Source organism: Muscardinus avellanarius (assembly GCF_963383645.1).
Source record: "Muscardinus avellanarius genome assembly, chromosome: 12".
Classification (NCBI taxonomy): Eukaryota; Metazoa; Chordata; class Mammalia; order Rodentia; family Gliridae; genus Muscardinus; species Muscardinus avellanarius.
The window spans coordinates 74,020,462-74,032,505 of record NC_137798.1 but is presented as its reverse complement, the minus strand read 5'-3'; the positions used below and the strand labels follow the sequence as shown (position 1 = coordinate 74,032,505).

The 12,044-nt window shown below is 51.2% G+C and overlaps 1 protein-coding gene across 1 annotated transcript in view; it reads right to left on the bottom strand.

The window, feature by feature from the left end:
* The window catches only part of GALNT16 (polypeptide N-acetylgalactosaminyltransferase 16), a gene marked incomplete at both ends in the record, with an annotated part of 92,508 nt that extends 80,748 nt beyond the window's left edge, over nucleotides 1-11,760 (bottom strand). Inside the window, one exon of the mRNA XM_080708108.1 lies at nucleotides 11,584-11,760. Within this exon, the coding sequence (XP_080564234.1) occupies nucleotides 11,584-11,760 (177 nt within the window). The remainder of the gene's footprint in view (nucleotides 1-11,583) is intronic.
* Between the last annotated feature and the right edge of the window lie 284 nt (nucleotides 11,761-12,044).

Genomic DNA, 12,044 nt, shown 5'->3' with positions numbered 1-12,044 from the left:
AAGTCAGTGATAGAATGCCCTGGGTTCAATCCCCAGTACCACTAAAAACAAACAAACAAAACCATGAGTGTTTTGGAAAAAGACACTGGCCATTTTCATGCCTTACAAAGGTGGCACCAAGTATGCCCTAAAACATCCCCATGGGCAGCCTCTGCTCTCTGCCTGGAAAATCCCCTTTGGCTTGTTCCTCCCAAAGGCATTTCATTACCTCCCCTGGCCCCTGCTGCAAGTTTTCCTGTCCCTTGATTCCTTTTCTTCATCCAGCTTCTTGTGTTGGTGAGCTATTTGGGGGTGGTGCTCAGTCCTCGCCATTCACCCCTTCAAGCCACCAAAACCACAGTAGGTATCACTAATCAATCCCGTGCTCTTCCTCTAGGCCCTGGAATAATTATGCTCTGCCCTAGCCCCTGGAATAATTCCCCAAGCCTCCCACCCCATTGAGAGATTCCATGGGGAGAGGGAAGTGGGCTTTGGAGGAAAGGGTCAGGCCCCAGACCTGAGAGGCATAGGCAGCATGCCCTGGACCTTGCCCACCGACTTTGGAGGACAACATGGGTGTCCTGGGCTGCGGAGCCCCAAAGCCAGACCCCATGAAATAAATGACAGGCCTCGAAATGTCAGAAGCCCTCTGCAACCGTCCTGTGAAAAAGTTAAAAGCCGGAGCCGCTGTGAGAAGATAAAGGGATGGAAATGTGAACTCTGAGAGACGCTTCTGAAAAGCCCTGACTGGCAGCCGTCTGTGACTCAGCACAGGTGACCTGATCCACAGAAACAAAGCGCCTGCGGCTTGTCAGGACACAGGAAGCCTTGTCATTCAGTCACCTGGGCACTGGGGAAGCCACGAGCCTCAGGGGGACGCAGCAGCCCCCGCATCCATGCTGCGTGGGGTCCCCGGTTCTGCCAGGCCTTGAGCTGCCCGTGCAGGTGCCCATCTCAGTCTGGGGCAGGCTCCGGCCTTCAGAGGCCCTGCTCCAATACAAGGGGAAGAATTCCAAGTCCCTGCATTGCCAGAAAGCCATTTCCAGAGCCTCGACTGTACCTGAGGAGAACACTGTGAATCAGACCAGGAAACAAAGGCAGATTTGATCAGGTACCACCCTTTAGAGAAACTCCTTCCCACACAGACGCTCTAGAGACAGCCCTCCCCCAGCCACTCCAAATCTCAACAAGAGCCCCATTATCTTTTGTCTTTTAAATCTCTTCAGGCACCAGCACCCTCCCTTCCCCCCTCACTAGTCTCACATCACACACACAATACACATACCATGCACCTATCATACAACACACACACACACACACACACACACACACACACACACACACACACACACACTGCTCATACAAGTGCATCATTGATCCCACAATGTAAGGGAAACAAAGTGTTCCGAGCCACAGAGCATTAGGTACCAACACTCACAAATAAATTTGATCATCTTGCTGGAAATTTTTCAGACAGGAATGAAATAGTTTCCCGACTTACCAAGCCCGGACACTGGCCAGAACTGCTCACTTCCTGATGATTCAGGGGTGTGTTTCTAAGCCTGTCTTTACCCCGGCCACAGGCCTAATGATCTAGCCTCTCCCTCTGCCTGCTTTTCTGCTTGCTCAGGCTGCCCTAGCCAAGGACACCAAGCACACACCCTTCAGGGACTGACCTGAGCCTCTGCTGTCTGAAAAGCTCCCTGGATGTCTGCATGGCTCACCTCTTCCCATTCCGGCCTCTGCTCAGAGTCAACTCTCCCGGGAGACCCTTCCTGGCCATGTCGCCTATCTTTCTGCCCCCCTATACTGTTTTATTTTATTTTTATAGTATTTTCCGCTACCTAATAAATTATATTTATCTGTTTATTTTCTGTCCTCCCCAACTAGGATGCTAGCTTAATCCAGTTCTATTTCTGTTTTATGATCTCCAGTGGCTGTAGCCATCTTGGCAAAGAGCAGTTCCTCAGTAAATAATTGTTAAGAGAATTAATACACGATACCTTTGGCATTCTGACCAGCGTGTTTGTGCAGAAGAATTGTCACTCCTATCTCATGGGGTCCTTTTTGGCTGGTCCTTTGCTGTCAGTTGCCACTTCTCAGGGTGGTCAGCAGCTCCTAGCAATTCCTCATCTTTGTCTAATCTGCTATATTTGTAACCAAGGAAAAGCTAAACATTGCCAGGAGATGACCAACCTCCTGATCCACTTAAACTGATTTTTCTATTTTTTAATTTATTTTAATTTTAATTTTTTTGGGGGGGTGGAACTGGGAATGGAACCCAGGGGCTTTCTACCTCCGGGCTATAATCCCAGACCTATTTTATATTTTATTTGGAGACAGGATCTCTTAAACCAGCTGAGGCTGGCTTCGAACCTGCACAGTCCTCCTGTCTCAGCCTCCCAAGCACGGGGATTACAAGCGTGCACCACCATGCCTGGCTAAACTGATTTTTCTAAATAGTGTTAATTTCTAGGTTGTGGCCTTGGGCAATTTCATGACTTTTTCTGTAACCAGGGGACTGCACAGGGGTCTTTGTAGCTTCCTTCCGGACTCGGATTGTCGAGATGTCTGACATCTGTCTGGAGATACTTCTGCATGCACAACTGTGTGCATCCCCAGATGCATTCATAGATACCTTTAGCTGCTAGCTTTGCAGGGGGGGCTATGTAGCTGCTCCAGATGGTGTGTCAAGGAAGAGAAGAGTGGGTAGGCCCAGTTTCTTCCTGAGAATTGAAAGGTTTCAAGCACTTCTGAGCTCTTTGTACACCTCATTCCTGGCCCCCACCCTTATTTTCAGATCATGAATTTCTAGACCTTGAGCCCTGACTGAGGATCATCTCACTTTTACAGACCATTTTTCCTCCTCCCCCTCTTCTTCCCTCTGTTAACAAATGGCATGCTCTCATTATTTTACTGACCTAAGAGGTGAAGACCTGTAGGTCTTACTTTTGCAGGTCATTGGGCTTAATGAAGGTCAAGGATGGTTTGATCCTGGGCTTTAACCCTTACCTGGCAGATTAGGAAACTAAGGCCCAGAGCGTAGAAATGACTCCACTAAGGAGCCAGCAATGGTTTGGATTTAGAATGCCCCCTAGCTCACAGAAACAAGGTAGCAGTTGGAAGTGGGCTTGGTGGCTAAGGAGGGGCCCCTGGGGCTGTGGCCTTGGGGACTATCTATGGTTCTCTCCTCCCCTTGCTTGTTCTCTCTGTTTCTGGCCTCCGAGATGTGAGGAGCAGAACCTCAAAGCTCTCCCTCTCTCTGCTTCCTGCCACTACGTCCAGAGAGACCTAGATACTCTAGCCACACATGGACTGAACCCAGAAACTCCAAGAAACTGTAAGCAAATAAAACCTCCTTCCTTTAAGTTGTGTGGTCGGGTATTTTCTATTTTAACAGTAAGAATGTTGACAGAGATCAAGACAGCGGCTCAGGGCTGGCCAGCTCCTTCCACTCCCTTACCCCACCTTCCTAACAGCCAGCGTCTGCTTCCACCCGGGGCCACCCTACTCTGCTAGGGGCCAGGGCAATCACGTAATGGCCGATCTCACAACTCTAAGCATGTTAAAAGATGTCACCTACCTCTGAGCTGAGAAACCATGCCTTCCCTGATCTACAGAGCCACATCATACTTTATGAAACAGCAAGAGAAAAGGGCTGGTGCCCAAAAGCTACATGTGAAGCTTTTCCTAACAGGCCCAGAAAAGTGGAAAAACTACAGATTTACTTCAGCACCTCCTCAGACATGACCCAGCTGAGCTTCATCTTGCTCACACAGGGTAACAAGCAAGGTTTTCATTTGCCCCTCTTATTCCCAGTACCCCCAAGCCACCGCCCTACCTGCTCTGGGACCAGCACGTCCCACTTTTTCCTCCTCCTCCTCCTCCTCCTCCTCCTCCTCCTCCTCCTCCTCCTCCTCCTTCTTCTTCTTCTTCTTCTTCTTCTTCTTCTTCATTTTTTTACTGTGGATTCCAGGAGCATTCTACCTCCAGGCTACATCCCCAACCTTATTTATTTATTTATTTATTTATTTATTTATTTATTTGGTACTGGGCTTTGAACCCAGGGGCATTCTACCTGAGCTATACCCCTGCCCTATCTTTTTACTTTTATTTTGAAACTAGGTTTCACTAGGTTGATAAGAGTCTCACTATCTGCTCAGTCTGTCCTCATACCTGTGATCTTCCTAGCTCTCAAGAACTGGGATTACAAGTATGTGCCATCATGCCCAGCTAATTCTTTATTTTGAAATGGGGTCTCATTAAGTCATTGAGGCTGGCCTCCAACCTCTGCTGTTCCTGTCTCAGTCTCCCAAGTACTGGGATCATAGCGGTGCTGCCACCATCACTGGCTGGTGCTTCCTACTTTGCACCTCTGCCTCTAACCACCCTGCCTCCCGCTCCTCTCCTCTCCTGGCAGCTCCAGAGGAGGCTGGGAGGGAGTGGCGTGAGGGAGGAGCACTGAGCAGTCGGGTTTCTTTTCTTTTCCTTCCTTCCAGCCTCAGGGTGTTGGGCCAGCCTTGCTTCCAGGGTGCCACATCTCCTGTGGTGCAATAATTGGACCCTACTTGATGATAGCGAGCCTTTTTTCTCCCCTACCTGCTGCTATTGGAAGCACTTATCTGCTGACAAGGCCTGTGGAGAGACACCCTGGCCAGACCTTGCACCACTCCAATGTCGGAGAGTTCTGAAAAGAAGTTTTTCTTCTGTTGGAAAGAAATCTCTCTTGCTACGACTTTTACCTACTAGCCAGTTCTATTCCCTGGAACCCCACAGGATAATTCAGATACGTCTCTTGTCTTTTCTGTAGGCTCAATGCTAAGCATTGATGGGAAATTTAAGGAAAAAAAGAGGGAGCTGCAGTTAAGAACTTTATACTTTGAGGAATCAAGAGAGATTCTAATCAGTCATCAAATATCAATTTTTCTTGGTACTAGGTATGGAAGCCAGGGGCATTCTACCTCTGAGCTACACCTCCAGCCCTATTTTTTATTGTTTATTTTGAAACAGGGTCTCACTGAATTGCAAAGGGCCTCACTAAGTAGCTGAGGCTGTCCTCAAACCGCATTCCTCCTATCTCAGCCTCCTAAATGCTGGGATTACAAGCGTGCACCACCACGCCCGGCTCAGTCATCAAATATTTTAAAAATAATTATGTATTAGTTTTATTTTTTTATTTACAGTACTGGGGGTTGAACCCAGGGGCATTCTACCTCTGAGCTACACCCCCAGCCCTTTTTTATTTTCTATTTTGAAACAAGGTCTTGCTAAATTGTGGAGGGCCTTGTGAAGTTGCTGAGGCTGGCGTTGAAGCTGAGATCCTTCTGTTTCAGGCTCTCAAATACTGGGATGGCATATACCACCATGTCCAGCTAGTTTTATCATTATAATGTTAATAGATGCATATTATGGAAAATGTTGGGGAAAAAAGATGGAAGAGGGATTACCCATAATCCTAATTCCCTACTGCTAACATTTTGTATGGTTTTGCATTTCCTCTCCCTACCCCAACAAATGTTGATGGAGTGAATACAAACCAAGATGCTGGTCGAGAGGCTCCAAAAAAGAGTCCCTGACTCAGTCATCCCTAGGAATCTGACAGGGACAGGTTCCTAGGATACCAAATCCAGTGATGCTCAAGTTTGTTATATAAAATGGCAAAGTATCAGCATATAATCTATGCACATTCTCCTGAACACGTGTGTGTGTGTGTGTGTGTGTGTGTGTGTGTGTGTGTGTACATATGATACTGAAGATTGGACTCAGGGGCTTTCTACCTCTGAGCTAAACTCCCCAGCCCTTTTTATTTTTTTATTTTGGAAATGGGATCTCATTAAGTGGCAGAAGGCCTCACTAAGTTGCTGAGGCTGGCCATGAACCTGCAATCTTCCTGTCTCAACCTCTCAAATATAGATATTGCAAGTGTTCACCACCATGTCTAGCTTCCTGTATACTTTATTTATTTATTTATTTACTTACTTACTTACTTACTTATTTATTTTGCAGTACTGGGGATTGAGCCCAGGGGCATTCTATCTCTGAGCTATATCCCCAGCCTTATTTTTTCTTCTTTATTTTTGAAACAGGGTCTCACTAAGTTGCAGAGGGCCTCACTAAGAAGTATCTGAGGCTGGCTGAGAACCTGAGATCCTCCTGTCTCCGCTTCCCAAGTACTGGTAATACAAGTGTGGGCCACCATGCCCAGCTTCCTGTATACTTTAAATCATGTCTAGGTTATTATACCTAATAAAGTGTAAATGCCACATAAATAGTTGTTTTGCTGTTCTTGTCATTATTGCTTAGGGTATAATAAGAAAGAAAAAGACTGTACATGTTCAGCACACATGTAATTTTCATTGAATTCAACCATCTGTGGTTGAATCTATGACATGGGCTTTAGAGTCAGAAACACCTAGTCAATGCACTCACTATGAGTGAGTCTCAGTTTACTCAAATGTCAACTGGACCAAATGGAACCGCGCTCATTAGGTTGTTTGAGGGGATTCACACAGCAGCCAAAGTGTCTGAGGAAGGTAGCCATCACACACATTATAAACAGTAGACATTGCTACGGAGGCCAGTCAGAGACAGACGATCAAGGACCACGGGATTCACAGGGAAAAGACGAGGCCCTTGCAATATCCAGAGAGGGCCGTGCACAGCCTCTGTGACTGTGCCAGGCGAGCACGCTGTCTGATTAAGTGAACCAAATGCGGCTGCCAAGTGCAATCAGCATTTGACCCCCGTGTGAACGCTCAGCTTCCCCACCCCTTCCGAGAGCCTTGGGCCTTGCGACTGTTTAGCCTCCTTGTGTCTTTGCCCTGCTGTGTTTGGCAAAGGTGCTCCAGGTCTCCTCAAGAAGCAGGCAGGGCTTAAATTCCCAATCCTGTAACTGTAATGAGCTGCTTGGCTCCCTGCTCCCCTCTGACCTCAGGGAGGTTTCTCCATTAGAGAAAGACAGTCCGCTGGGCAGCTCAGCCCGGCCCTGACTACCAGTGCCCCCTCCACATCCACCGTGAGTGGCATTTTTAGACCCCAAGGCTTCCTATGCTTGCTGAACTGACAAATGCCACCACCAGAGAAGGAAGCCATGCTCCCACGGCCCTGGGAGCGGCTGCTGGGGGATTGCTGTCAAGGTTAGAAATAAAAGAGCTGCCAGGAGAATGAATAGTATTCTCAAACTAATCCTGTGCCCTTGGGCCTCTGGCTTCCCAGAAAGGACTCCTGGGCTGTCGGCAACCCCAGCAGACCTGGGTGTTTCTCAGCTATCCCCTATGTCCTATGAGCAAGTCTCAAAATAGCCCAGAAACAGACCCCCCTGACAGGGAATTGGGTACTTTAAGTGGGAACATTTGGCAAAGGGAATTGTGGGTGTTTTTGCTTCTCCCTCCCCCACTCTCTTTCTGGAGTGTGGCACCTAGACAAATTAAATACAAAATCATTTTCTGTCATTTAGGCAAATCATATTCCCACAGCTCCCAAACGCACACATTATAAATAAAATATAAACCCATTCGGATCTTACTGGATCCTCTGCTCTCAGTGAACAGAGACAGCAAAGCCTTCATCCGAGCTCCCTTCTGCAAGGTAAGCAGATCCCCAAAAGGCCTGAGGGTGACTGCAGGACCTTCCCCTGCCCAGGAAGAGTCCCTCTCTCAGCATAAACCTCACAGCACCCAGCAGGTGAACTTCCTTAAAGCTATTTACTTACTTCTAGAAATGAAACTATTATTGGTTTATCAAAGCATCAGCAAATCTAGCCAATTGCTTAACCCAAATTCACACAGATAAACCAAGGTCCAGAGATGGTAAATATTTTGTCCAGGGTCACTCAGTAGTACCTCAACTTCAGGATAAGAAACTCCAGTTTAAAAAAACTCTTGCCTAAATTATCTATATACTTAGTACTGGAGACTGAACCCAGGGCATTCTACCTCCAAGTTGCACCTCTATTTTTTATTCTTTATTTTGAAATAGTGTCTCACTAAGTTGCAGAGGACCTCACCAAGTAACTGAGGCTGGCTACAAACCTGTGATCCTCCTGTCTCAGCCTCACAAGTACTGGGATTACAAGGGTGAGCCACCAGCTAAGCTCTTTTATGTTTTTGTTGTTATTGTTGTTGTTTTGTTGTTTTTTGTTAGTTTTTTGGTGGTACTGGGGGTGGAACCCAGGGGCTTTTTCTACCTCCGGGGTATACTCCCAGAACTGTTTTATACTTTATTTGGAAACGGTCTCACTAAGTTTCTGAGAGCCTCACTAAGTAGCTGAGGCTGGCTTTGAACCTGTGTGATCCTCCTGTCTCAGCCTCCTAAGCGCTGGGATTACAAGCGTGAGCCACCACGCCCGGCTCTTTTATGGTCTTAAATAGGAGTGTTGTTGCAAGTGAATGCATCTCTGCTGAAAACACCCACAATGGATAGTTTTTTTTTTATAAAGTGAAATTCCACGTAACACCTTGGCCTCCCACCCTGCCTGTTAGAGAACTGGCATATGGAAAACCTGAGTCCCAAACCAAAACAACCACAAAGTCGTCCCCCCCCACCCCCCTCCACTGGGACGCCCGAAGACTCCAGCCACGTCTGTTCCACCTCCTCCATTAGCTGCTGTCCTGCACCAGTTCTTCGTTGTAGGGGATGTTCCCAAATACACTGCCATGTCTGGAAAAGAAGTCACAGCCTTGCTACATCATAGGCAGCCATAGGAGGGTGAAATCGGCATCTCCTTTGGTTTCCCAGATTCCATAACCAATTTTTCACATCAAAATTTGTGACACATGGGCTGACAGCAGGACAGAATATTAAAACTCAAGACCTCCCTGAGAAATCGGGCCATACGGTTGCCATGCCGACACCCCACAATGCTCAGGCATGGCTCTCCAAGGTCCAGAAACAACTTGGCTGGCTTCAGATAGTCCAGACAGCGTGATGGCAGAGCTGCCCCTGGTCCAGCCTCTCCTGCAGCCCCGCCCTTGCCCAGCTCAGCTGTCTGATTCCCCAAGGGAGTGATGATAACGCTTGTCTGAATTTGCTCAGCCTGGTAGCTGGGCTGGCCACCTCATTCTCTAAGAATCTGAAAACCCATGGCTCCCCAGTCTTTTGGCTAAGATCAAGTGTAGAACCTGAAAATCTGCATGCAGCATCCCAGTCCAACTAGATGGGGAAATGTTTTGGAATGGCAAAGACAGTGAGGGGTTACCACTAATTTCAGGGAGAAAGCTGCATCTGTCCCTTTTAAGGTAAACAAAGGGTTCAGCTCCTAGAGATGCCTGAGCCTGCCTTCTCTAACCTTTCTTGCAATTAGAGTGGAGCTGCAAATAAATATCAAGGAGATCTGAAGCCTGGACAACTGACTGCTCCCAGAAGTAGGCAAGAATCCTACCGCAGTCCTTTATAAAAGAAGTACTTATTAGGACTTGCTGGGTGCATCAGTGTTGGGATACAAGAGCTTCCACCATAGTCCCTGTATGCGCCGCTTAAACATTCAGCTAAAACATAAATGGAAGTAAATCAACAAATTAACCCCAAGACAGGAATACAATGCAAGGCAGTCTCAGGGGCGGTGATCAGGACTGATGCTAGTGGAAGAGACATCCTGGGCTACAGCTTGAGAACAAGACAGGTGGCTGTGTGCTAAAGTGTGCAGAGAAGACTTGGTCACTCCTCTCTGAAACCACCACCCTTCCTTTCTTCCTGTACCTTCTCTTCCCAGCTCCCAGGTAGCTTCCTGATTCTCTGTCACACTTTAAACTTAGCTCTCAGTTTCTCATCTGCAGCAAGTCAACACCTGTTGGCACAAGGAGGGGCAAGAAGATGTTCACTAGGACCCTCTCCCCTTGACTTCCAATTCCCACCCCTCAAAACTAGTGCCGTGTCCCTCCAGCTGCCCCCGGGCTGGAGGGACACACGCTCCCCAATTATTCCAGGGCTGACATCTGGGAGAAGCAGGAGAGAAATACCCCAGCAAGATCAGGGCTCAAGGGTCTATAGCCCTTTCCCCTCCTCTCCTTCCTGTCCTCCCTCGGCCTCCTCCCACCGGGTCAGAGAGAGGGCCTGGACATCTCACCAGCCTGCCTCTATTTACCCTGCCTTCCCTGAGATCAGGCTGGTCCTCTCCAGGAATAAGAACAGAGGCAGCTGGGACCCATGGTGTGGGAGCTCCTTGGGATCTGGGGCCACTACTACTTTGGCAAGTTCCTGCTCCAACCTATCAATTTACCTAGCTCTCAGCACTCTGGGGTCTTAACATAGGAGGCTTTTCCTCCAATCTTTCTGTCCAAACATTGACAAGTGCCTTGAAAGCAGTGTCCTAGGGACGGTGCTTTGAAAGCAGTGTATCTACAGTCCAGAAGGGAACAATCCACCGACTCCGGCTTGCCCCGGAGCTGCATCCAGACTGTGATCTAGGATAAAGCCCACAACCCCCAAGGTCTTCTTGGCCAGGCCCTAAAATAATGTTTTCCTTCCTCCTCCCCGTGAAGGATTTTAACTTTTCCCAAGTGGGTAATGAGAGCGGGATCGGGGCAGGATGGGGATATGAAACTGGTCCACACCAACCCACCCCATATTTCTGGAGTTCAGAAGTCCCTTTGGACACACGTCTGTATTCTCCACGCGAGCCTCCCGCGGAGCTCCTCGCCTCTCCTCCCCCAGGCCCACAGCTTTCAAAAGTGCACACTCCCCCCTCTCCTACCACCCCCCACCCGCCCCGTCCGGCTCGCTCTTCCTGTCCCTCCTCCTGTCAGGCGGCCCCCGCCGGCCGCAGTCGGTCTGGAGTGTCGTCCAAGGATCTCAGTTCACACCCGCCCGCGCAGAGTCTCCCGCTCAACAGGTGCCCCTGCCTGGCCACCAGGAGCTGTCACCCGAGCCCGAGCGAAGGCGGCGACAGCAGCGCCCCCTGCAGGGCGGCTGGCGCTCCGCACCAGCGCCCGGGTCCCCGGAGCGCCTCGGGCGCCGCCGCTCCGCCGAGGCCCCCGGCGCGCTGCACCGCCTTTGTTTCGCCTCTGCTCGGACTTCCCGAGACTGACCCCTCGGGAGGGAATGGCCAGCCCCGGCGCGCACACAGCCCGCTCACCCGCGCGCGGGAGCCCTCAGGCTGGGGCCAGGAGCGCGAACAGGACCAGACCTTTTCCCAACCCAGAGGGCCGGGGCGCGGGAGGGGGCTGTCAGCCGCGAAGCCGCTGGGCCGGACCCCGGCTGCGGAGGCTGCGGCGCGGGGCGGCCGACGTCCCTGACTCCAGGGGGCTGGAGCCCGCGCGCACCGCCACCTACGCGCTCGGCGGCGCGGCTCCCACCGCCTCGCTGCGCACCAGGGCCGGCCGCCCTCCGCGGCGGGCGAGGCGCCCCCGGCCCGCAGCCCCCCGCCCCGGCCGCGGGGCCAGGACGGCCCCACGCGCCCAGCCGCGCGCGCAGCCGGGCCCACCAAACTTGCAGCACTTTCTCCCAGCCCCCACCGCTGTCACCTCCCTCCATCCACACACCCCGGCCTCGCCGGCCGGCGGAGGTTGCCATAACAACGGGCAGGAATGCTCCGACGTTTACAAAGCCGCCCGGCGTGGAGGGCCCGGCCCCGGGGGGCTCGGGGCCGCCCGGCGCGGGGCTACTCACAATGAGCGGGATGGTGCGGTCCTCGCGGAGCTGCTCCGGCCTCCCGCCGGCCTTCTGCGCGCCCCGGCCGCCCGACGATGCTGCGTGGGCTCGGTTGTCCTGCCATAAGTAGTAGAAAGTGCCCAGGATCCAGGCTACGGTCAGGATGGCGATGGCATTGGCGCGGATCTTCCTCATGGTGGGCGGACGGGCGCCCCGGGTGGAGGCCGGCGCCGGGGTGCTCTCGGGGCCGGGGTGGGGGCGATCGCAGCCCCAGCTGTTTGTTTTCGCTCGCGCCTGGCTGCTCAGTCCTGCAGAGCAGAAAAAGGAGAGAGGTTGGAGGGGAGGGTGGGGGTGATAGGGAGAGACAGGCGCGCGCAGCGATCCTCACGGTCCTAATGCCCTTCAGCGCGGCGCGCGCGTCCCCCGGGCGCCCATTCATTCGCGCGCTCCAGCCGCCGCGGGAGCCTCTGCGCACCGGC